We start from the raw sequence: 26,667 nt of genomic DNA, 5'->3' as shown, positions 1-26,667 counted from the left end.
TGCAATGAAGAGTTAGCCCAGATTCTGAGCTCAAGTTCTGTTATGGGGTTCAAACCTACAAACTACTGAGTCGGGTGAGAGTGCTACCGACTGAGCCGAGTTGCCAAAATTGTCAGAGGATATTCTGTACTTCGACACGCATTTGACTTTTGAATGTTCCTAGGGCATTTTGATAACCACTAGACTGTAGGCTATTCTATCATGCACCTAACAAGAAGACTGCACTAACATAACACTCTTCTTAGTTTTAATAGAAGTATTTATGAAGTTTCTGATAATGTAAGTGTTGAGACCAGGTGAGGAAGGGGTCTTAGGCGCCCCTTTCGCCCCTTCTCTGGTTTGACTGCAACAGGGTTTAGCCTTTTAACGCAGTAATTTAACTTACCACCTCAGTGAGCACTTGCTCCTGCTCCTCTAATTATAATTGTAAATGAACCAATCAGACAGGTATTCTTGAGTTTAAACAAGAAAGATATAAGTTTATTAACCTTATCAGTCAAAACCAGTTAAAATTACTAAAATACATGACACATCCACACTCTCATTCATACGAGAGGCACACACACATATATAGATACAGAGGTGAAAAAAAGATTTGGGAGGTTGAAGTAAAATCCATAACAAATGGAATTCAAATACTGAGTTTCAGTGTCCTTAGTTGAAGTCTTGAAGTCCTCGTTGGGCCGTATGCACAATTCAGGCTTGCTTCTCTGGTTCCAGAAGGCAGGAGAGGGGCTTTATCTGTGCCCCCTGGTTGGTACCTGTAAGGATCTGTAGTTCTGAGGCTTAGTTGCTGCCAATGAGACTTCCCTGGGACTTTGCTAGAGAGAGAGATGCATTCTTCCTTGAAGTTTAGTTATTGTCTTTCTTCAAAGGCACAATTCACAAACTCAGTTAACACAGACAGGCATGTCATGTGACCACCTCTGTTTAAAACACAAGTTTCTGGAAGTTTTTTTTGAAATTCCAAGTTCTTCTCTCAAGCTGTGAAAACATACTTGGTAGGGGGGTTTGGCTCTTTCAAGTCAATGGGTGTCAATGGCTTTTGATGACCAACATTGACGATGCCATTCTAGTTAATTCAATCTGGGAGCACCCCCATTGTTCTGGCTAAACTGGGCAATCACCTCTGTCTCCCAGCCAGCCTTTGGCTTCTCATGTGTACATATTGTGCGTGGCCATCTTTAGCTGTTCTGCTTTTAAAAAGTTATTTGTAATAATGTCCAGTAAACAAGTCTCAGGCAGCGTTCCATACGACAAAATTTAATATTTTCCATTTAGTATGTGGGTTTTTCATCACACAACCGCACCACACCAAATGAAATGCGACAGTAGGGAGATTTCATTGTAAGTTTAAAAAGAGCAAACACAGGAAAACACACATGCATTTCTCTCATTCACTCTCATCCATTTAGAAATCTTACACAAGATGTTGCAGCTTGTCTTTTCTCTGCAGGAGCAGTGTTGATTTAACCTGCCCTTTTCCCTTGCGGTTGGTGTGAGATGGTCATGTGTTGCCCAATGGGTTTAAAGTTTCTTTAGTATCAGCTTGTAATAAGCTGGGAATGGGCATCTCAATAAACATGTGGTTTTTGGGGGCACTTGATGTCTGCAAATTTGCATAATTGTCAAGGCTGAGTTCTTTGTGCACAAAATTTAACCCCTTAGCTGCTGTTTCTGCAACATGTGGTTCTAACTCTTTTGGTTCCAGTACCTTGCTAATTTCTCTCCCTATAGTAGTACTGGGCGATAAATTGGTTTTAAATCCCTGTGAGGTGTCTAAGATTTCCTCTGGGCCTATCTTCTTGCTGGGATCTGAAGTGATATTGTTGGATTTAATTAGCTGTAGGCTTGAGGTCTGATCATAGATGCATTCTGACCTCACTTTCGGTGCTCTGGTGAGTCACACTAGTGCTGCTTACTTTTCTGCTGACTGTGGGGAGGGTCCCTTTGCTAATCTCCCCCATGTCCTCTGGGACATTCCCGCTCACAGGTATTTGTCCAGATTCTACTGCACGCCCCTGCGGCACTTCGACTAGTCAAGGCATCACCCTCCGTGTTCTCTGCCATTTTGGGGACTTTGTCCCTGCAGGTTCCTGTAAATGCTGTTCGGGTGCTTGTGTCTGCATTTACATACGAGGGTGTGGGGTCTAATTTTTCCAACATTTTGGGGTTGGCTAACTGGACAGTAGGGGGTTTCATTTGGGAATCCTCCTTTTCTCCTGTCCTTTTCGTCCCATTCCTCCCTAACTCGCTGCCAGACCTGTGCTTGTCTGTCCTCTTTTGTTTTCAGCAGGGGTCCCTCACAATTCAGCCCTCCGTTGGAGGGTTCTTCAAATGCTGGTTCAGGAATTAGGAGTGCGGACTTTACTGCAGGTTGGGGCTTCCTCACAACCTGGCACATGTGGCAGTCTTTACAGTACTCCACGACATCTTTGTAGAATTTTGGCCAGTCAAACTGCTGTCTTATGCGGGCTTTAGTTTTTCGTACACCGACGTGTACAGCCATTGTAAGCTCATGAGCCCTTCTTAATATTTCTCTACGGCACCGCTAACTGGTGAACCACTGTCCACTCTTTGTCCTCTGGACTGTGAGGAGAGCTCTACTTCTTCATCAGCATCTCATTCTTTTACATAGTAGCAATCAGGGACTCCCTCTGCTTCAGTTTCAGTTTGGGCAGCCTGTGCAAACTTTTTAATACTGGGTTGACTTGTTGAGCATCAAATAGGGAAGGTTCGTTTGTCCCATTCCCTGGGTCCTCTAACTACCCAAGGAAGTTTCAGACAGCACGGCCCTTTCTCCAGTGCTGGTTCAGTGTCCTCTGAGGGAGCTGGTTTGGCCATGGCCCGAGTCATTACACATTCAGGGGAACTGCAGGCGACAGTCTTCTGCCACTGCCCTGTCTCTGTGACCTCCTTGGGTCTCTCTACTACTACTACTACTACTACTACTACTACTACTACTACTGGGGAAGCTACCACCTTCGTCCCTGCCAGATCATTACCTCGGAGCAGGTCAACCCCATCCACAGGCAAACTAGGGACAATCCCTACGGTCACCCGTCCCAAAACTAGGTCGTGCTCCAAGTGCACCCATGTAAAGGTAGGGACGTACACTGCCGTCCGATACAGTTCACCACCATTTTGGTTTTCACTGCACTCTCTGTTGAGGTGGGGGGGGGGGTGGTAAAGTCATGCCTTTTCCCAGCAAAAGAGATCTGGTGCCCCCTGTATCTCTGAGTATGACGAAGGGCTTGCTTGTCCCACTCGAGGGGAATGGGGTTACTTTGGACACAAAATCCTGATAGTCTTCACCCACAGCAGTATTTTTTCTGGGTCTTACTGCTGTTGCAGTTAAAGCCACAGCCTGCTCTGCTGTGCTTTCCATCAGGGTCCCTTCTCCTGTACTGGGTGGTGTGCCCTGATTAACCCTACAGGCTTTCCCCGTAGTTTACAGCAGTCAGCTCTGAGTTGACCTGCCTTGTTACAATGGAAACACACAGGTCTTTGGATCTCGCTCCTGCTTTCATCACTATCTTTTTTGGCTTGAGGAGGGCCCCCGGATGTCCAGATTTTCCTACAATCCCAGGACTGTTTGGGCTTCAATCGCCCTCCCACTTCTTTTCCTTTTCGAGGTTGTGGGGGTAACTTGGAAAGGGTTTACCTTGGGGTATGGACTTGTAAATGACTCATCAGCCAGAACTGTGGCTTGCCTCGCTCTGTGCACTTTTTGTTCCTCCGCATGGGTCTTTATAGAAAGTGGGAGAGAGTTTTTAAACTCCTTGCAGAATCACTTCTGAGGTTTTCATACGTGGGCTGTACTTTAAGAGCCCTCAACCACTGGTCAAAAGCCAGCTGCTCACTTCTCTCAAACTCCAGGTAAGTTTGATCAGCTTGTTTCCAGAGGGTTTGGAATTTCTAGCGGTACGCTTCCAGTACTAGCTGATAAGCCTCGAGGATAGCATTTTTAGTTAGTTCATAATTTGATGAACTTTCATCTGGCAACAAGCTTTTCCTTTTGGCTTGCTTTGTTGCAGGAGGGTCCAGCTTCGGCCGGCCATTTTAACTGTCTAGCAAGCTTTTCAGTAGTGACAAAAAATGCTTCCACGTCTCCCTCATTGAACTTTGGGATCAATTGGAAGAATTTTAAGAGCTCAGCACACGGCCCTGAGTTAATTATAGCCTCCATATTGGCCATGCTTTCACTGGAGTTACTCTGTCGCCCCCTAGCGAATTCAAGCTGCCTCAACTCTCCTTCTGCTCCTTCTGGAAAGTTCTCTCTCTTTCTCTCCTGTCTTTCTTTCTCTGTCTTCTCATTCAAGTTTCCTTTGTTCCAATTGTATCTTAACTAACATTATCCTGTCTGAATCAGATTCCAACCCTGTCTCTAACTCATCAGGTTCGAGGGAAAAATGGTTGGCCACAAGTCTTATGAGTTCAGATTTCTTAGCTTTGGCATGGAAAGTGATTTCATACTGCCCAGCCATATTCCTCAACTCTTCCATAGATGGTGCCTTTAACTTATCCCAAGTTACTTCACCATGGCTTGGGAGGTACTGGCTTCGGGTGCAGACATGTTAGTATTCTAGCAACACAAACCACAAGAAAACCTGCACTGAAGTCGCTTTTTTTGATTGGGATCAATTTGATTTCCCACTTCCAATTTCTTGTTAGCCTGTGGGTCCAATGTCAGACTAGAGCCCCCAAATCTCTGTTGCGACCAGGTGAGGGAGGGGTCTTGGGCTCTCCTTTCACCCCTTCTCTGATTTGACTGCAACAGAGTTTATCCTTTTAACACAGTGATTTAACTTACCACCTCAGTGAGCACTTGCTCCTGCTCCTCTAATTATAATTGTAAATGAACCAATCAGACAGGTTTTCTTGAGTTTAAACAAGATGTAAGTTTATTAACCTTGTCACTCTAAACCAGTTAAAATTACTAAAATATGCGGCGCATCTACACTCACATTCATACGAGAGGCACACATAGACAAATAGATACAGAGGGGAAAAAAGCGTTGGGAGGTTGAGGTAAAGTCCGTAATAAGTGGAATTCACATACTGAGTTTCAGTGTCCTTAGTTGAAGTCTTGAAGTCCTTGCTGGGCCACGTGCACAATTTGGACTTGCTTCTCTGGTTCTGGAAGGCAGGAGAGGGGCTTTATCCATGTACCCTGGTTGTTACCTGTCAGGATCTGTAGTCTTGAGGCTTAGTAGCTGCCACCAAGGCTTCCCTGGGACTTTGCTAGAGAGAGAGAGACGCTTTCTTCCTTGAAGATCAGTTACTGTCTTTCTTCAAAGGCACAATTCACAAACTCAGTTAACACAGGCAGGCACGTCATGTGACCACCTCTTTGTTTGAAACAGAAGTTTCTGGAATTTTTTTTGAAATTCAAAGTTCTTCTCTCAGGCTGTGAAAACATACTTGGGGGGGGGGGGTGGTTGTGATTTGGCTCTTTCAAAGTCAATGGGTGTCGATGGCTTTTGATGACCAACATTGACAAAGCCATTCTAGTTAATTCAATCTGGGAGCACCCCCGTTCTGGCTAAACTGGGCAATCACCACTGTCTCCCAGTCAGCCTTTGGCTTCTCATATGCAAATTGTCTGTGGCCATCTTTAGCTGTTCTGTTCTGCTTTTTAAAAGTTATTTGTAGTAATGTCCAGTAAAAAAGTCTCAGGCAATGTTCCAGACGACAAAGTTAATATTTTCCATTTGGCGTGTGGGTTTTTCTGTCACTTAAGGGTCACCGTTCCTGTCATTTTCTTCACTTTGAAGACTCTTGACTGAAGGATGACCCCCTCAAATAGTGGGAGGAATATATTTAATTTGTATTTTGTAATTGGAAATTGCCCTGAAGTGGGCAAATCCTCCTTTTATTATTGTCATCTTGATTTGGCTGGGACTGTGTTGGCTGATCCAGAAGGTTGTTTTGCCCCTCTTTTCTTGCTTGGTAGTTTGTTCCATTGCACGTTTTTTCAAATATTTATCACTTCGCCAATATGTCTTTTGATAGATTAGCTCTTTGCTAATTTCTATCAACGTCCATATGTCTGCTTTCTTAGTGTACTTGGGAATATCATAAGGTAAATTTAGACTATTGTCGTGGACTTGTATTATTTTTTTCTCGGATGTAAAAAAAAAACTGTGCGTGTGCCTTTAAGACTTTTTTAAAAAGTGCACCTTTAAGGGAGAAAAGATTCTAGAAATCTGGAGACACTGTACCACAGCTGCATTTTTGGTTGCGCTGAGCGACAGCAGGTCACATGGTATGATGTGTCCATTTTGACTGTGTGTGGAGCTGGCAGGGACCGGTTTGAAGCAGTTAGATCTGAGTGACTTTCCAGCGAGGTACCGATGAGAAAAGGAGCTGTTTTATTCTCTCTCAAGAAAAATTCTACAAGCCAAGATAATTCCCTGAGCAAGGAAGGAACGCTTTGCTTTTCTTTAACAAATTATTTGTATTGCTGTGCTCATCGTTGAAAGAACTGTCTAATGCTACTGCAACCAAACTGTTTGTCTATCAAGAACAGAGTATTTTCATCAAATCTGGATAGACTTCGAGTGAACTTTGATTATCTTCACATCTGAAGACCTCATTCACTGGGAATGTAAAACGCAAAAAAATTACCTATTTATTCTATTCTTAACAGACAGCTAATCTTAAAAACTACACTTTGGAAAAACCAGTTAATTATTTTTGAATGTATGTGCGTGAATGCGGGAGTTAATTAGGAAGTTATTAGGTCTTTAGACATAGGTTTATCTTAATAGCGTTTAAGTTTTAGTTTTTTTTAATAGTTAATTTGTTGTCTAAAGATACCTGGTTTGGTTTGTTTCATTCTGGGGATACTAGAGTGTTTAATTTGGCTGTTTTTCTGATTTTTGGTAATTAATAAATATGCTGCGACTTGCGGAGTGACAGGACTGAATTAACAGTGCGTTGCTGCCGCCGCAGTTGTAACGCTATCTAATTATATAAAATTAAAAACCTAATTAACCTCTTTTTGTTTTAACTTGGCTCAGTTTGTAGCATCCAAAAGATGATGGGTTATAGCTGTAGCCAGAATTTTAAGCACATTGTCGAGGCTGATGGTCTCTCCATTACTAAGACAATATTGCATTATTGGAGGTGCTGCTGTTTGGATAAGGTGTTGAACTGTTGCCCCACCTGCCTGTTCTGGCAGCTCAAGAGAATGTTTAAAAATTCCACAACACTATTTGAAAAAAGAGCTGGAACTTGTCATGATTACCTATCCTTCATCATCATTCATTTCATTGCTGTTTTTTGGAATCTTGGTATATGTGAAATAGCTATCTGATAAAGCACTATATAAATGTATGTCTGTTTTCTCCTTTTCTATTTTTCTTCTCTCTCCCTCTGCCTTTTTTCTTCACATAGAGTTGATAGGATGTACTTGTAAGAGTGTATACTCTAGATTAAGAATTTTTCAAAGTTAATTCTGAATGAATGCTCTAAAATGGTTAATATAAAAAACTTTAACCATAAAAGGTAGTTAAACTCATTAAGTTCGTATTTTCCAGTTTTCATTTTAGTTCTTGGCTTATGTTACATAATGAATTCAGATTTCTTTATTCAAATCGCCAGGTTGAATTACCAAAGGCTAGTTAGAACAATTTGATTTTCTTGTAATGAAAGAGTAGAAAAGTAATGCTTACCCTGGAGTTTAACAAAGGTTTATGTATTGTGACACTAATGCTTGGATTAATAGGAACTGTAAAGAATTTTTTATATGCCTGAAGCTTTCATTTAGACTTCAGAAGCACAATTGTGAAATATATTGCAAATTGATACTGAACCACCTATTAATTTTTTTGAAATGTCTTCCCTATCATGGTGGGCATTTTTAATGGTTGATTATTTCCTGATGCCAACAAAAACAGAACTTATAACCTCTTGGCACTTTTAAGAAAAATGCTTGAAATAGTCTTATTATGATGTTCAGTGGTTTGAGTATTTAGGTATTTTAGATTCTGTGCAAAGTGCTGCAAAAACAAATTAGGTGTAGTCTGTAACTGTCGTGTGGGGTTGGGAGACACGTTTTAAAAAAAAAAATTGTTTAGAGGTGTATACACCTGGGAGGAAAATTTGCTGTTGTTAAAGTAGAACTAATTACAGACAGTCTCTTGGATTCCATGTAGAGGAATTGTTACACGTCATTTAATTTTATTCTGAACGGGGAGGGCAGAATTTGTTTCTGAAACAGAACACAAAGTATCATTTGTTGGCTACAGACAATTAATTGTACAAAGGATAAAATCTATCCATTGAGCTTCTCTTGTTACAACTGCAAAGAGCAATTTGACTTTTTTGATCACAGTAATGTTTTGGCATTTCTTTCCTCCTCATTGAATGGAGATGCTGACTCTGGAGCTCAAGCAGCTGGATAGCTCTCTGATATCTCAGCCGGGGGCCACCCAAGCCAAGGCAGTGAACATTGACAGGCTATTGAACAAGAAGGTCATGACAGTTGATCCTTAAACCTTACTGGAAACCCCACTGCATATGAGATGCAAGGCTACTGTTGCATATTCCTGTCCCCATACTTGGTTATGTTTTAAGTATCAAAGCATAACAAGTGGAATTTTTTCTTCAGGGTTTAAAAATTGCTGCTTTTAAAAGTCAACCCAAAATCCATGATAACCAGGTTTCAAATTAGCGTTGTCTAAAATGTTACACAATTCCACCTCAGTTTGCAGATAAGGCTTATAGCCCATAAGATAGATTCTGATGAAAGAGAGCCTTTTGCCTGTTGGTCTCATGCTTTCCAAATATCCTCACTGCCCTCTTATAATTACAATACTTAATGTCCATCTGGGCAGACAGATGTCATGCCAATTTAATGCACCATCTGATGGACACTTATTCCTCAGTTGCGTCAGAATTTTTTTTTGTATTTGACAGACGCAGTGGAAAGTATTCTGTTTTCTGTCCTCATTCTATTTTTTCTCTCCCCAAAAGCCAGTTAATTAGTTTGAGCATGTTAACCTGGAATCTCACTACAAATTGGCAATGCACCTGAAATTGTTTTTTTATTTCCTAGGTTTTGATGGAACAGAAGTTACTTTCCAAAGCAAAGAGAATCTGGAGTACCCCAACTCCTGATGTTGAATGGATTTTATCACAAATCAAAAAACATGCTTGGGAGAACAGGTACATAGAAATGGGCATCTTATGGTGAGGCTAACAAAATCCGAAATATGCAGTTGTAAGTGTGCTTGTAAAAGGGACTGTGTCTTGAAAGGGTTAAAAGGGGAGAGGAAACATTCTTACACTGTAAATTTGCCTCCCGCTGCCCCCTTGTCTCTATGCCTCCCACCAGTGCCCTGAGAGTTTTAAATTATATGTATGATGCCTTATCTGAGAGAAGATATTTTTAATTTTAATACAAAAGCAAAATACTGCAGATGCTGGAAATCTGAAATAAAAACAGATAATGCTGGAAATACTCAGCAGGTCTGGCAGCATCTGTGGAGAGAGAAACAGAGAGTTAACAGGCTAGATTTTTAAAAGGATCAGGGTCTAAATCTGAGGTGGGTGGGTGCGCAGTTTAGCACCACTGGCTTCCGTGCTGGTTCACCACCACGATCCCAATCCCAAGGCACTTTGAAGCTGGCTCGGGGGTGGATCGGCTGCCTGCTGGCACGGCGCGCAGCCAAATGAGGACCGTTATTAAGGGCCTGTTAAGGCCCCATTCCAGTGCCGACTGGCATTTCCAGTTGGCAATGCAGGCAGCCCACGTTGGTCTGGACCATTGTCCCTCGCTGTCTCCATGTTCACATTGGCAGCTCCCACCTCAGTTGGTGGTGCTGCCGCTCTGAGTGCTGTAGGGCCTCATTGGATGGCAAGCCTGCTCCCTAGCCTTTAATTCGCTGGAACATTGAAGATTGTAATGTGTGTGCCTAAAGCACACCATGCATGGTTGGGACCAGAACTAGCCCCCATTTCCGGTTCCCGACCCCGATCAAAAATCTAGCCCCGTGTTTCAGGTCTGTGATCTTTTGTCATTTTTCATCGTATTGCTGAAAATAGAGACGTTGTCAAAGCTTTTCATCTTGCGCTCATCAGGACAATCTGCATGAATACCAATGTAAGGGTTGTTTTCCGATTACGGCGGTGGAAGTATAAATTTTGGCCCTATGTTTTCAATGCAATGAGGAAGTAGGCATTGCTGGATCAGGTTCTAGGGAATGAGGTGGGACAAGTGGATCAAGTGTCAATAGGGGAACATTTAGGGGACAGTGATCGTCATGTCATATAAGGTTTAAGTTAGCTTTGAGAAAGGATAAGCAGCAATCCAGAGTAAAAATATTTAATTGGGTGAGGGCCAATTTCAATGGAGTGAGAACGGATCTGACCCAAGTAAATGGGAATCAAAGATTGGCAGGCAAAACTGTAACTGAACAATGGGCTGCCTTTTAAAGAGGAGATGGTTCTGGTCCAGTTGAGGTACATTCCCACGAGGGGGAATGGTAGGACAAATAAAGCCAGAGTTCCCTGAATGATGAAAGAGACAGAGTAAGATGAAGTAGAAAAAGGGTGCGTATGATGGTTGTCAGGTTGATAGCACAAGTGAGAACCAGGCTAAATAAAGTAAGTTCAGAGGGGAAGTGAAAAAAGAATTGGGAGCGGCAAAGAGAGTGAATGAGAAGAGACTGGCAACCAACATAAAAGGGAATCTAAAAGTCTTCTATAGGCATATGAATAATAAAAGTGTGGCGAAAGGAGGAGTAGGGCTGATTAGGGACCAAAAAGGGGATTTACATGTGGAGACAGGGAGCATGACTGCAGTACTAAATGAGTACTTTGCATCTGTCTTTACCAAGGAAGAAGATGCTGCCAAAGTGCCATATTTGTAGTGGATGAAGCGGTAGTTCAGATACTGGATGGGCTAGATAGAGGTGGTATTAGGCTGGCTGCACTTATTTGTAGGTCACCAGGACCAGATCAGATGCATCGAGGATACTGAGGGAAGTAAAGGTGGAAATTGCAGAGGCACTGGCCATAATCTTCCAATCCTCCTTGGATACAGGGGTGGTGCCAGAGGACTGGAGAATTGCAAATGTTACGCCCCTGTTCAAAAAAGGGTGTCAGGATAAACTCAGCAACTACAGGCTTAATCTTGGTGGTGGGAAAGATTTTAGAAATGATAATACAAGGCAAAATTCAGTTGGGCAAAAGTTAGGAAGGATGTGAAAACTTCAGAGAGGGTGCAGAAAAGATTAATGAGAACGGTTCCAGGGATGAGGGAATTCAATTGGGAGGATAGATTGCATAAGCTTGGATTGTTCTCAGAGAAGAGAAGATTGAGAGGAGATTTGATAGAGGTGTTCAAAATCATGAGGGGTCTAGACAGAGTAGATGAGAGAAACTGTTCCCATTGGCAGAGGGGTCGAGAACCAGAGGATAGCTTTAAGTGATTGGCAAAAGAACGAAAGGTGGCGACATGAGAAAACTTTTTTATGCAGTGAGTGGCTGGGATCTGGACTGCACTATTTGAGAGTGTGGTGGAGGCAGATTCAGTTGTGGCTTTCAAAAGGGTAAGCACCTGAATATTAAAAAAAAATTGCAGAATTCTGGGGAATGGGTGGGGGAGTGGGACTAGCTGAATTGCTATTGCAGAGAGCTGGCCTGGATTTGATGAACTAAATGGCTTCCTTCAGTACTGTAACCAATCTAAGTGGATTAATTAAGAAAAGTCAGCACGGATTTGTTAAAGGCAAATCATATTCCATTTGGTTGAGTTTTTTGATGAGAGGGTTGATGTGTATATGGTCTTCCAAAAGGCATTTGATAAAGTGCCATATAACTGGCTTGTCAATAAAGTTGAAGCCCGTGGAATAGAAGAGACAGGGCAGCATGGATGTGAAGTTGGCTGATTGACAGGAAACAGAGTTGTGGTGGATAGTTGTTTTTCAGTCTGGAGGAAGTTATATAATGGGGTTCCCCAGGGGTCTGTATTAGGGTAACTACTTTTCTTGATCTCTATTAATGACCTAGATTTGGGTGTGCAGGGAACAATTTCAAAATTTTCAGATGACACAAAACTTGGCAGTTTTTTGACCTTCAAGAGGACATAAATATGCTGGTGGAATGGGTGAATGAGTGGTAGATGAAATTTAATGCAGATAAGTGTGAAGAGATACATTTTGATAGGAAGAACGAGGAATGGGGGAACTTGGGATATATGTGCAGAAATCATTGAAGATGGCAGGGCAAGTTGAGAAAGTGGCTAATAAAGCAAATGGGATCCTGGGCTTTATAAATGGGACCATAGAGTACAAAAGCAAGGAAGTTATGATAAACCTGTATAAAGCACTGGTTTAGCCTCAACTGGAGTATTGTGTGCATTTAACTTTAGGAAGGATGTGAAGGCATTAAAGAGGCTGCAGAAAAGATTCATGAGAATGATTCCAGGGATGAGGAACTTCAGTTACGTGGATAGATTGGAGAAGCTGGGGTTGTTCTCCTTTTGAGAACGGAAGATGGAGAGGAGATTTGTTGGAGATGTTCAAAATCATGAGTGGTCTAGACAGAATAGATGGGGAGAAATTTTTCCCATTGGCGTAAGGGTCAAGAACCAGAGGACACTAAGTTGATTGGCAAAAGAACTAGAGGTGACATGAGGAAAATTTCTATGCAGCGACTGGTTAGGATCTGGAATGCACTGCCTGAGTGTGTGTTGAAGGCAAATTCAATCATGGCTTTCAAGAGGGATTTGAACAATTATCTGAAGGGAAAAAATTTGCAGGGCTATGATGAAAAGGTGGTGGACTAGCCGGGTAACTCTTACAGAAAGCCGTCCTGAAAACGGAAGGCTGAATAGCCTTTTTATGCACTGTAACCTTTCTATGATTTTTATGATTCTAAGACCTCCTTAGTGGTTGCCTTCTACCAACACAGGCATTATTTAAATATGTTAGTAAGGCTCCTGTGCCTGAATCTGGACCCTTTTTTGTTACATAGATGTCCATGTGCACTTGAAAAGTCACTTCCTTAATCTGGCATGTAAATTATGGGGGCAAGAACAACATGAGCTGGTGTCTGCAGGTGTAAAGTTAAGTGACACTTCTGCAGTACTCTTGGCTTCTGCTCCCAGGGACCTGAAGTGCAAGAAAGGGACAAGTTAGGATTTAGTGGCATGGGTAGCAGTGACAGTTAAGTAATTTCTGAAAGCACCAATAATTTTTATTAACGTATACCGGTGAGATTGAAGAGAAAGAAAAAATGACTTAACAATACGCAGGACCTGTCCTCCAGCTTCGCAAGATGTCAGGCTCCTGACACGCCTCTACCCACAATGTCTGTAAACTGTTCAAGTATTACCAGAACAGAGATGAAAGGTGACCCTTCTCTTAAGGCTGCCTGCACCCTGTTATTGCATGCGAGCTTGCCCTGCAAGAAAGAATAAAGTGTGTCAGTGGGGGATAGTGGAAAATTTTGAGGATGTGTGTGTCAGGCTAGAATAGCAATGCTGGTGTGTGAAAGATGGCAGAGGTGTGAGGAGGCAAGGGCGGTAGTAGTGTTACGGACAGGAGAGAGATGATGGGGATGGCTCCCCCTTTTCACCTATCGACTGACCGAAAACAGCGTGTTTAAAAAGTTTTTTAGCTCCTGAGTGCTTTAATTGTCAGGAACGGACGAATGACAGGTTTTCTGGTAAGTTTTCAAAGAGAGATAAATGTTTATTGTTCAATCCGCAACTACATCCACACTCTCACTCATACAGATACACACACACTCAAGAAAACATTGCAATTCTAAAAGTAGCATGCGTTTAGGTCTTATGATTTCAAGAGTTCTCTGTTACATTTGCTTTTTCCCCCGGGTTGAAGACTTGAAACGATGCAGGCCTGTAATCCTTTTTTGGCCACTGAAGAATAGCTCTGGAGAGTTAGGGGGATGGATTTGCTGTTATTTTATGTTCGTGGTAGCAGATTTCTCTTCTTGTACTCCAGTCAAGATTCAATGGTGAAGCCCTGGTATGGTTCCTCAGGTGCAGAGTTCAGTGCCAACTCAAGTCTCTGTCTACATGTGGCTTAAAGTTGGTGAGCTTAGGCAGAGTCGTTTCCTCTTTGTTGGCATAGTTTTTCCTGTCTTCTCAGAATGTTTAAGTGTTTGCGATGATGGTTTCTCTCTATCTATCCTATCAATTCCTATTTCCTCTGGTGGGTGAGTCTAGAACAGGGGACATAACTTCAAAATTAGAGCTAGGCAGTTCATGGGTGATGCTAGGAATCACTTACTCACATAAAGGTTAGTGGAAATCTGGAACTCCGTCTTCAACCACCCTGGCCAAAAAACAAAACTGCTTATGCTAGGTAAATTGAAAATTTCAAAACTGAGATTGATAGTTTCTTGTTAGGTAAGGTTTTTTAAAAAATTATTTATTCATGTAATGTCAGTGTCACTGAAAAGGTCAGCATTTATCGTCCTCAAGCACCTTCTTGAACCGCTGCAGTCTGTATGGGCAGTTGGAACTAAAATACAGAACAACCATCATCTAATTGAATGGCAGAATAGGTTTGAGGGCTGAATGGCCTCCTGTTTCTATGGTCCTTATTGGATACTTCATTTCTGTCTCTTGGTTTTTGTAGACTTGTATTGTAATTTAACACTGTGATATACTTTAAGCATTAATAGATGCTCCATAGATTAAACTCTTAATCTTCCAACTTTGAAATCTTTTTTCGCTTGGTAGTCATTATTTGCATGTTCTTTTTCTAAAGCCTTTTTAAATCTCTGGTTTGTATGTCAAAAGCACAATCTCTTATACATTTAATTACAAAAAATAACCCCTTTCAGCTATTTGCTATGTGGCCAACCGAAGTGCTTCAATCTACCAAATTGTTTTTGTTGGTAAAATGGGGTGGGGGTGAATGGTGGAATTATTTCTGTAAAGGGACACGTACCAGTAAAGGCCTGCTACCCGACCTGAACCCGATGGGACCCGACGATGTGTCTGGTTCAGGACGGGTTGCTCTTCCAGGTCCGGCTTTCGGGCTCGGGTCCAGGTCGGGGACACAAAGTAAGTATTGCATTTTGCTCTGCTGGCAAGTGTCAAAAGTTGAAAAGCCTACCTGAGCTGGGAGTCCAGGATATCAAGGAGGGAAACTGAGTCTGCACAGTGAGCGAGTGAGTGTCTCTATGACATCATTGCGCTCATGCTGCAGCCTTCTGCAGATTCGGAATGGGAAGGCAGGTAAAATGAATGGGTCAGGCGCAGGAAAAAATGGAGGAACTCTGGCTGGGCTCAGGTTGTGGTTGTCGGGCTCAGGTTGTCCGATGTGGTTCTGTCAGGTTCGGGTCGTTTTTTTTTCCTGACCTGAGAAGGCCTTTACGTGCCAGGGACCTATGATTGTCAGACACTAACTGGTTGATGTAAAGCATGCTATTAAATTTTTTTAGTTTTTTTTTCTCTGCTTAGACTTGATGAGCAAAATGCTTCATTATTGTCTTAGCTAGTACAGCTTGTTCTTTCAGTTTCCTTGGCCATTCAGCTCATCCAGCAATTGAAAACAGCTGCCAAATACAAGAGTACTTTGTTGTCTCCTCTAAGTTTTGGTCATCTTTTCTTGAATGCCATAAAAAATACTTTTGGTTTTCCCAGAATTCAACTTTGTCATTTGAAAGACCACTTGCAATGTAAGGTGTGCTTCTCCTGTAATTACTTTAAATTCATCTCCAATTTCTATCACCAGTGACAAACTTGTAACCACCAATACCTCACCAAGTCATGGAGCTCATGCTTCCTAGACATAACCCAAGTTGGAAGGAAAATAAATAATCCATTATACTGCTGGGCATTTTTTCTGCAGTTGAAATATGTACATTAAAGGAAATTTTCACATACCAATCATGACAATTTACTAAAATTGTTGTCACTACATTAATATGCATCTACAGATGCTTACGCTTGGCATTCCCCTTCATTACAGTTCAGTTTGTATTTCAGAAGAGCATGATGGAATGGAAACAAAAAAATTACAGTTTGGCTAACCTCTGGTTTCAACATGTATTGTGGTAAAGAACTTCCTTTTCTGTTTTTTCATTGAAACCACTGAACCTTTCAATAATCTAAAACTTGCATTTCATTAGTGAAGGAGGTTAGAGAATCTATGTATGCCTCTTTTGGGTGTACGTATAAAAAAAAAAGCGAATTTTTTCTAAAGGTTGCATCCTGCTCTACGGGCATGGATTTCCTTTTACACACAAGTTTTTGGTACAACAACTCTTGAAGTTATCTTGGGGAATCCCAGTTTGGTAGCAACCCACATGCACTACATCCTACACAAAAATAACAAAAGTTTACTTTTTTTTTAGAAATATTTAGATTTATCAAAATAGTTAAGGCATGTCAGGTGTCTGGCTATGGAGTAAGGGAAATAATTATGTAATTTTGACTGCAATTTTCCAACTTAACAATCATTCGTCCTTAATAAATCCCTGAGAAGAAAGAAGGAAAAACTTGCATTTATATAGTGCCTTTCAAAACCACTGGACGTCTTAAAGTGCTTTACAACCAAGGAAGTACTTTTGAAGTATAGTCATTGTTATAATGTAGGAAATTCAGTAGCCAATTTGCACAATCAGCAATGTGATAATGACCAGATTATCTGTTTGTGTGATGTAGATTGAAGGATACATATTGGCCAGGACACCAGGGATAACTCCCCTGCTCTTCAAAATGGTGCCATGGGATCTTTTATGCTCACCTGAGGGCAGACAAGGCCTTGGTTTAATGTCTCATCCAAAAGCTGGAGCAGCACTTCAGTACTACGCTGGCGTGTCAGGGTTGATTTTCTGTGCTCAAGTCCTGTAATGGGACTTGAATGGACAACCTTCTGACTCAGGCAAGAGTGCTATCAACTGACTTATGGCTGAGGCAGGAACATTTTGCTACAAAGCATAGAAGTTCTCCATTCCATGTAGTAAATTTCACCCTTATCTAGAGCTATTATAAAGTTTACATTATTTAGGTGAGATGCTAAACCTGGCCCTGTTTGTTCAAGTGGTTCAGGTGGATATTGAAAGATTGCATGGGATTATTTGAAGAACTGCAAAGTCATTCTGGTATCCAGATCAACATTCCACTCTTAACCTACATTGCCCCAAAACATTGATCTCATTTCTCATCGTAGAAAATTTCGGGTAGAGAATCACCATTGCATTTGGCTACAAAATCCATTTCAAAGTGATTCAATATATTTTTAAACTATTTGCTCTTGCAAGTTTTCATATGTTGCACTCTCATAATTACATTCTTAATACGTTTGCAGATTGTTTTCCTCTCCAGGGCACAGATCATTAAACAAAGTTAGTTCTAATGGAAAGATAGTAGATTTGATATTTGGGATAAGATCAAATGGCTTAATTTATTAAAACATATTTTGTATTAACATTATATAGATTGCTATATTCTTAATACTGCTTTCAACTAAATTAACACTTCAACCTTATTTCTCCAAGCAATGGATTCTTTGCATACAGTGAGAAAACTTCTCGGTTCGTCACTGATAATGAATTCAACTGTTTGTGATGGAAGCAGAACTTAGTCATTCCTTAAATGTCTTTATTGATGTGTTTTGTTCGTGTGACCTAAAGAAAAAAGCAAATGTAATTTCAAAAAGTAAAATACCGCAGAAGCTGAAAATCTGAATTAAAACAGAAAAAGTTGGAAAAACACATCAGGTCGGACAGCATCTGTGGACAGAGTGACGAAGAGTTCATGTATTGGATCTTATGATCCTTCATCAGAATGTAATTTCAAGAATGGCTTCCAGTAGTTTTTTTTTAAATGAAGAAATCCTTTGGCTTGATCTCTGTATAAACAGTATGCTAAGCTGTCTAGGGAGATCTGCATCTTCATGTGGGAGCCATCCAGCCTGTCTCATTTCCCTGAATGATGTAGTCAGTGAAATTTATAAATGAACTACATCAGAAACTACCTTCAATACATTTGTATTTCAAAGTTGCTCATTAGGAGAGAAAACCAAACAAACAAATTAAAGACAGTCAAGCGGCTTATTTTTGCACCCCAGAATTAATTATGTTTAATTTCCTTTTATTTCCAATACCTTACTCTGATTGCCAAGGAGGGGTTCTGTGAAGATCTTTGTCATAGAGCAATCCATCAAAGACTCTGCTAATACATTTAGGAGTAAACTACAATGATTTTGTTTTAGAACAGTGTAAATATTGAGTCAGATATTGTGCTAGATATATGTTGTATTTCTGTATCTGTGAATAATTTGCTTAAAAATAAATTGTATTAATTTTAGTCTGAATGAAATAGAAACATAGAAAATAAGAGCAGGAGTAGGCCATTCGGCCCTTCAAGCCTGCACCGCCATTCATTATGATCATGGCTAATCATCCAACTCCATAACCTGTTCCTGCTTTTCCTCCCATATCCTTTGATCCCTTTCGCCCCAAGAGCAATATCTAACTCCTTCTTGAAAACATACAATGTTTTGGCCTCAACTGCTTTCTGTGGTAGCGAATTCCCCAGGCTCACCACTCTCTGGGTGAAGTAATTTCTCCTCATCTCAGTCCTGAAAGGTTTACCCCGTATCCTTAGACTATGACCCCTGGTTCTGGACTCCCCCACCATCGGGAACATCCTTCCTGCATCTACCCTGTCAAGTCCTGTTAGAATTTTAGAGGTTTTTATGAGATCCCCCCTCACGCCTCTGAACTCCGGTGAATATAATCCTAACCAACTCAATCTCTCCTCATACGTCAGTCCCGCCATCCCAGGAATCAGTCTGGAAACCTTCGCTGCACTCCCTCTATAGCAAGAACATCCTTCCTCAGAGAAGGAGACCAAAACTGCACACAATATTCCAGGTGTGGCCTCACCAAGGCCCTGTATAATTGCAGCAAGACATCCCTGTTCCTGTATTCGAATCCTCTCGCTATGAAGGCCAACATACCATTTGCCTTTTTTACCACCTGTTGCACCTGTATGTTTACCTTCAGCGACTGGTGTACAAGAACACCCAGGTCTCATTGCATATTCCCCTCTCTCAGTTTATAGCTGTTCAGATAATAATCTGTTTCCTGTTTTTGCTACCAAAGTAGATAACCTCACATTTATCCACATTATACTGCATCTGCCATGCATTTGCCCACTCACTCAACTTGTCCAAATCATCCTGAAGCCTCTCTGCATCCTCCTCACAACTCACCCTCCCACCCAGTTTTGTGTCATCTGCTAATTTGGAGATATTACATTTAGTTCCCTCATCTAAATCATTAATATATATTGTGAATAGCTGGGGTCCTAGCACCGATCCCTGCGGTACCCCACTAGTCACTGCCTGTCATTTGGAAAAAGACCCATTTATTCCTACTCTTTGTTTCCTGTCTGCCAACCAATTTCCTATCCATCGCAAGACACTACCCCCAATCCCATGCGCTTTAATTTTACATGCTAATCTCTTATGTGGGACTTTGTCGAAAGCCTTCTGAAAGTCCAAATAAACCACATCCGCTAGCTCCCCCTCGTCAACTCTACCAGTTACATCCTCAAAGAATTCTAGTAGATTTGTCAAGCATGATTTCCCTTTCGTAAATCCATGCTGACTCTGTCCGATTCTACCACTGTTCTCCAAGCGCTCTGCTATAAAATCTTTGATATCTAGAATTTTCCCCACTACCGATGTCTGGCTGACTAGTCTGTAATTCCCCTGAAACAGGGTAATTTATTATGGGGGACAAAGAAATGGTCTGATTGATATTCTGCCTTTTGGAGCGGAAAGGAGAATATGGTGGGAAGCCCAGTCTCCAGTGTTTGGAAGAGAGTAATTGTTGGCTTGTGGAATACTATCCCATATTACCTGTTTCAGTTCACGAGGGGCACTGTTTATGGAAATTGCCGTTTTGCTGTGAATAGGAATTCGACTGTTGAGTGGAAACTAAAATTGTAATATGGTTTTCTTGAAAATTTACAGAGAGACAGTGGTGGAAGCACTCCTAGATGACGGGTTCCTTATTCCCACAGAGGAACAGCTGAAATTTTTAAACATTGAGTGCCCAGGTAACACAATAGACTTAGTTGCATATCCTACTGAAATAGAAATCTGATTGCTGGGCACAGGTTTGCATTAAAATGAAGGACGATGCTTATTGTACCAGCAAGTGAATGACAATGATCAGTTAGCTGCTATCTCCTTGGTGGCCCAGTGGGTAGAGGTACTATATAATTATAACCCATACAGATCAGAAGATCCCAGTTGGTGCTGTTGTTTGATCTCATCTGGGGTAGTAATTAGCACTGACTTGAGCTAAGGAGAAGAAACCAGGTTTTCTGCTGTTGCTTGTTGTCTAATAATCCTTGCTTGAAAAGGTGTGTGTGGATGCTCAATGAGGGTAGGATGGAACTCAACTTGATGCACTCCACAATTCGCCTACTACCTAGGTTATGAAAAATGGCCACTTTCTTCAGTAGGGCTGCAGATCCAGCAAGGGCTAGCACTTTCAGGGAACAAAGCTGGAAAAACATTTTCAACTAGACAATTGGCAGTGCCATAGCATAGTATTGGTCAAACTTTTTATGCTTGTTTTTGCTCGATGGGCAGTTGTGTGGCTATGAAATGTCTTTAGTGTAAATTGTTTAGACTTGTGAACCTTTTGCCACTCAAAGTTTTCCAAGTCTTGAAATGAGAAATGCCTCACTGCACAAGTTATTTCTACAAATCATTTATTTGATGTCCTTCACCTTTTGAAAAAATATTTCATGGTATGGATTTAAAACAAAAATTCTCCTAAGTTTATGCAAATTAGTGTTAGAAGGCAGAGCAGGAGAAAGGTGCAGAACTAAGATGTGCTTCTTATTTCATATATCTGTAACCCATATCTTACAGTTTTGCTTTTGTTTCAGCATTGCTGTAACCGTAAAACTTACATTTTGTTTTTGCTGAAGGAGAGTTTGTAGACTTGTCGAATCCTGGAATTCCTCGAACATTCTGTCGCTTTTGGCAGCCTCTTTTAAAGTGCCTCCACTCTCGATATTTCACACCTGTGCTGCTAGAAAAGCTGTTTGCTGAGCTGAAGCATTGCTATGACACTTCGGGCCTGAGGATACAGTATGTTACAGGCTGGATCACAGAGATACTTACAGCCAATACAAAAGCAGGTATTTTACTTATCTGTCTTGCAATAAAACATGTGGTTTCCTCCTTCCCTTTCTTCCCCACTGACTCCTTCCATTGCTCCCCGCACCCCTGCCGATTCCAATTGCTCAATCAGATAGTATGTAACTGAGCCATGCACATCAGAAGGCTCATGATTAACTGCCAGTCTGTGCTGAGTTACTACATCTCCAATGTAGTGGCAGTGGGATGGGCTGTTGTCATTGGCCTCAGTGTCCGTGGGTTAAAGAAGAGAAAAATCGGCCAGATCCCAATTCAGTGACTTCAGCTGGCAAATGCTTGTGTGAATGTGAGATAACAACATAATTAGTCTTGGCTATAATGCCTTCCATGAACAATTAGCTACAAATACCTAATGGGCTCAATTGTGAACAGTGACTACTTAAGTGAAGTACTGAAAGGGTTTGCTGTGCCTGTGGAAATGTTCCTAGTCAATGTTAGTGGCATGTGGGGCAGGGGGAGGGCGGAAAAGGGAGTTGACTTAATTGGGTTTGTGATGCAGCTGAATCAGTTATCATATATTCTGATGATAGTTGATTCAAAGCGTTTGGTATTGGTTTGCAACTGATTGACATATGGAATTGTAATTCATGACTGCGACTTTGATTTTTTGATATGGACAGTAGGACCTAAGTAATGGAAGGAAAATAGGCAAAATAATGTATTCAACTTTTTCTAGGAAAATGTTTCGTAGAAGTCTATATTTGGAGCAGAAAGAGGGGTTTTGATTTTTTTTGCAAACGCAAAATACTGCAGATGCTGGAAATCTGAAATAAAAACCAAGTGCTGGAAATACACAGCAGGTCTGGCAGCATCTGTGGAGATAGAAATAGAGTTAATGTTTCAGGTCTGACGTTTCATCAGAACTGGCAAAGGCTTTGAGCAAGTGAAAGGGTGGGGGGCATGGAAAGAAGAACAAAAGGGAAAGTATGTGATGGGGAGGGAAGGCAGAAGAGATTTAATGACAAAAATGTTGTGGAACAAAAGGCAAAGGGAGTAGTAATAGCCGTAATAAAAGACAAAGCATTTTTCCAGAGTGTTAATGGCAGAATAATGAACAGCTCTGTACGAAAGCAAAAACATGAAAAACAAGTATAAGACTTGGTACATGGTTTAAAAACAAATCAAAATGGCGGTCATGGTCTGAAGTTGTTGAACTCATTGTGCCTAATGAGAAGTTAAGGTGCTGTTCCTTGAGCTTGCGTTGAGCATCACTGGAACACTGCAGCAAGCTGAGGACAGAAATGTGGATGTGAGTGCAGGGTGGTGAATTAAAATGGCAAGCAACCAGAAGCTCAGCGTCATGCTTGCAGACTGAATGGAGGTGTTTCACAAAGCAGGCATCCAATCTGCATTTGGTCTCCCTAGTGTGAGCAGCGAATACAATATAGTAAATTGAAAGAAGTACAAATAAATTGCTACTTCACCTGGAAGGAGTGTTTGGGGCCTTGGATAGTGGGGAGAGAGAAGGTAAAAGGGCAGGTGTTACACCTCCTGCAATTGCATGGGAAGGGGACGAGGTGTTGGGGGTGATGGAGGAGTGGACCAGAGTATCGCGGTGGGAGCTGTCCCTTCGGAATGCTGACAGGGAAGATGTGTTTGGTTTTTTTGGTTGTCCAAGATTTTAGTTGTATGTGCTTGTAGTTAAATAGTGATGTCTCAGTTGCTTTATTCCATAATGTTGTTATTTATTAAGTGTTGTGCTCCATAAACTGGAAGATAAATCGCCTTGCCCACAGTCTTAAAAATCCCAGGCTCTTCTGGTGCTCTAAGCAATAATGTGTAAGATTAAGGCTTCAGTAGGCCACTTGTCACTGCAGAGAGCCTTATGAATTGGAAAGTGGTAGAAAGAGTAAAGTAGAAGGACCAGCATGTAAAGAGACTCTTCTGCTAAGAGAGCATGCAATTGGTGGGAAGGGATTTGGTCTGTAATCACCTTGGGAAGTAGGTGTGCCAGAAACCAGTAAACAACTGCTAGACAATCTAGGTGTTGTAAAATGTTACCATATATTTACACAAGTAATGCTATCTTCTCCAGTTTATTTAAACCTGAGTCGCAAATCTAAAGTTTAACATTTGTTCACCACGGCGATGACTTGCACTTGTATATTGGCTTTAACATAGAAAAGATCCCAAGAGAGCTATAAGCTGTGGTTCTGTGGAATTTCTGGTGCCAACATTATCTAACCAACCATGAAAATGATCAGACATAGAAAGTAACTTTTCAGCTGTTCCGTTTATAAGTGCAGTTTAAGGAATTGATTATCCACCCTTGATATTGTACTATGCTTTTTCTATGTAGGAAAAAGACTGAAAGGCCTATCGCGAAGCCAGAAAATAAAAAGGAGCATGTGGCAGTTGTTCTTATTTCAGTGTCCCCTGGACTGGCAGGATCTTCTAGAAGGCTGTCTTGCAGCACCATGTCAAGCTACACCTCATCTTCTTCAACAGTGAGTATAAATCGCTCTTCATTACTTTTCTCCCTATAGGAAGCAATGATGATGCATCATGGAGTTGCTTGGATTGGCAGACAAATTTAAATTAAAATGAGGCATTTTACAAATCCAGGACTACTCCTACAAAAGATAATCACTCTGAATATAGAAAAGAAGCAAAAAGATTAGAAGGATAAGGTGACAGACTGGGATGTAACTTGGAGAGGTTGTAAAGGATTTTACAAATTTCTAAAAAGTAAAAGGATTGTGAAAGAAAAGGTAGGGCTAATAGAGATGACAATACTTGGCTGAGATACACGATGAATAGTTTGCACAGAAGACTGGTGGTGGGTATAAAAGAGTGCAAGAGAAGGATAGCACGTATACGGAGGTGGTCACACCGCAGGCTCAGACCCCACAGGCAGGAAGGGAATGGGTGACCACCAGGCAGAGCAAGAGGACTAGGCAGGCAGTACAGGCATCTCCTGTGGCTATTCCCCTGCAAAACAGATATACTGCTTTGGATACTGTTAGGGAGAATGGCCTGTCAGGGGAAAGCAGCAACAGCCCAATTCGTTGCACCACAGTCGGCTCTGCTACATAGGGGAGGAGTAAAAAGTGTGAGAATGCAATAGTTATATAGGATTCAATTGTAAGGGGAATAGATAGGCGTTTCTGTGGCTGCAAAAGAGACTCCAGGATAGTAAGTTGCCTCCCTGGTGCTAGGGTCAAGGATGTCTCAGAGCGGTTACAAGACATTCTGAAGGGGGAGGGTGAACAGCCAATGGTCATGGTACACATTGGTACAAACGACATAGGTTTTTAAAAAAAAGGATGCGGTCCTAAAAGCAGAATATAGGGAGTTAGGAAGTAAGTTGAAAAGTAGGACCTCAAAGGTAGTGATCTCAGGATTACTACCAGTGCCACGTGCTAGTCAGAGTAGAAATAGCAGGATATATCCGATGAATACATGGCTGAAGAGATGGTGTGAGGGGGAGGGTTTTAGCTTCCTGGGAAATTGGGACTGATTCTGGGGAAGGTGGGACCAGTACAAACTGGACGGGTTACACCTGGGCAGGACCGGGACTGATATCTTAGGGGGAGTGATTGGAGAAGGTTTAAACTAAAATGGCAGAGGGATGGGAACTTTTGCAAGGAGTCAGAGGAGGGGGGATCAAAGACAAGAATAAAAGACAGTAAAGGGAATAAGAAAAGTGATAGGCAGAGAAATCAAGGGCCAGAATCAAACAGGGCCACAGTGAAAAATAGTGGGAAGGGGCCAAGTAGTGTTAAAAAGACCAGTCTTAAGGCTTTGTGCCTTAACGCACGGAGCATTTGCAATAAAGTGGATGAATTAATCGCGCAAATAGATGGAAACAGGTATGATAGTCGGGATTACGGAGACATGGTGCAAGGTGACCAGGGATGGGAAATGAACATCTAGGGGTATTCAGTATTTAGGAAGGACAGACAAAAAGCAAAAGGCGGTGGAGTTGCATTGCTGGTTAAAGAGGAAATAAGTGCAATAGTGAGGAAGGATATTAGCTCTGACGATGTGGACTCTGTATTGGTAGAGCTGAGAAACACTAAGGGGCAAAAAACATTAGTGGGGGTTGTAGATAGACCTCCAAACTGTAGTGGTGATGTTGGGAATGGCATTAAACAGGAAATTAGAGACGCATGCGATAAAGGAACATCTGTAATTATGGGTGACTTTAATCTGCATGTAGATTGGGCAATACCATAGAGGAGGAATTCTTGGAGTGTATATGCGAAGGTTTTCTGGACCAATGCGTTGAGGAACCAACTAGAGAATAGACCATCCTAGACTGGGTATTGTGTAATGAGAGAGGAATAATAGACAATCTAGTTGTGCGAGACCCCTTGGGGATGAGCGACCATAATATGATAGAATTCTTCATCAAGATGGAGAGCGACATAGTTGATTCTGAGACCAGGGTCCTGAATCTTAGTAAAGGAAACTACGAAGGCATGAGGTACGAGTTGGCTATGATGGATTGGGAAACGTTACTTAAAGGGACGATGGTGGAAAGGCAATAGCAAATATTCAAAGAGCGCATGGATGAACTGCAAGAATTGTTTATTCCTGTCTGGCGCAATAGTAAAACGGGAAAGGTAGCCAAACCATGGTTTACAAGGGAAATTAGAGATAGCATTAGATCCAAGGAAGAGGCATGTAACTTCGCCAGAAAAAACAACAGACCTGAGGATTGGGAGCAGGTCAGAATCCAGCAAAGAAGGACCAAGGGATTGATTAAGAAGGGGAAAATAGAGTACGAGAGTAAGCTTGTGGGGAACATAAAAACTGACTGTAAAAGTTTCTATAGGTATGTGAAGAGAAAAAGATTAGTGAAGCCAAATGTTGGTCCCTTAGTCAGAAACAGGGGAATTTATGATGGGGAACAAAGAAATGGCTGACCAACTAAATGCATACTTTGGTTCTGTCTTCACAAAGGAGGACACAAATATTATACCAGAAATGTTGGGGAACACAGGGTTTAGTGAGAGAGAAGAACTGAAGGAAATCAGTATGAGTAGAGAAATGGTGTTGGGAAAATTGATGGGATTGAAGGCTGATAAATCCCCAGGGCCTGATGGTCTGCATCCCAGAGTACTTAAGGAAGTGGCCCTAGAAATAATGGATGCATTGGTGGTCATCTTCCAAGATTCTATAGACTCTGGAACAGTTCCTCCAGATTGGAGGGTAGCTAATGTAACCCCATTTTTTAAATAGGGAGGTCGAGAGAAAACAGGGAATTATAGACCAGTCAGCCTGACGTCAGGAGTCGGGAAAATTCTAGAGTCCATTTTATTTTATTTTATTATTTAGAGATACAGCACTGAAACAGGCCCTTCGGCCCACCGAGTCTGTGCCGACCAAGAACCACCCATTTATACTAATCCTACAGTAATCCCATATTCCCTACCACCTACCTACACTAGGGGCAATTTACAATGGCCAATTTACCTATCACCTGCAAGTCTTTGGCGTTCGGAGGAAACCGGAGCACCCGGCGAAAACCCACGCGGTCACA

At 41.6% G+C, this 26,667-nt stretch overlaps 1 protein-coding gene across 1 annotated transcript in view; it reads left to right on the top strand.

The window, feature by feature from the left end:
• The window catches only part of las1l (LAS1 like ribosome biogenesis factor), a 129,312-nt gene that overhangs the window by 54,939 nt on the left and 47,706 nt on the right, over nucleotides 1–26,667 (top strand). Inside the window, exons 8-10 of the mRNA XM_068047403.1 lie at nucleotides 19,977–20,062; nucleotides 20,948–21,160; nucleotides 23,479–23,626. Coding sequence (XP_067903504.1) covers nucleotides 19,977–20,062; nucleotides 20,948–21,160; nucleotides 23,479–23,626 — 447 coding nt within the window. The remainder of the gene's footprint in view (nucleotides 1–19,976; nucleotides 20,063–20,947; nucleotides 21,161–23,478; nucleotides 23,627–26,667) is intronic.

Source organism: Heterodontus francisci, chromosome 15 (assembly GCF_036365525.1).
Source record: "Heterodontus francisci isolate sHetFra1 chromosome 15, sHetFra1.hap1, whole genome shotgun sequence".
Classification (NCBI taxonomy): Eukaryota; Metazoa; Chordata; class Chondrichthyes; order Heterodontiformes; family Heterodontidae; genus Heterodontus; species Heterodontus francisci.
Note: the sequence above shows the minus strand (reverse complement) of the source record. Positions and strands in the feature narration are given on the sequence as shown.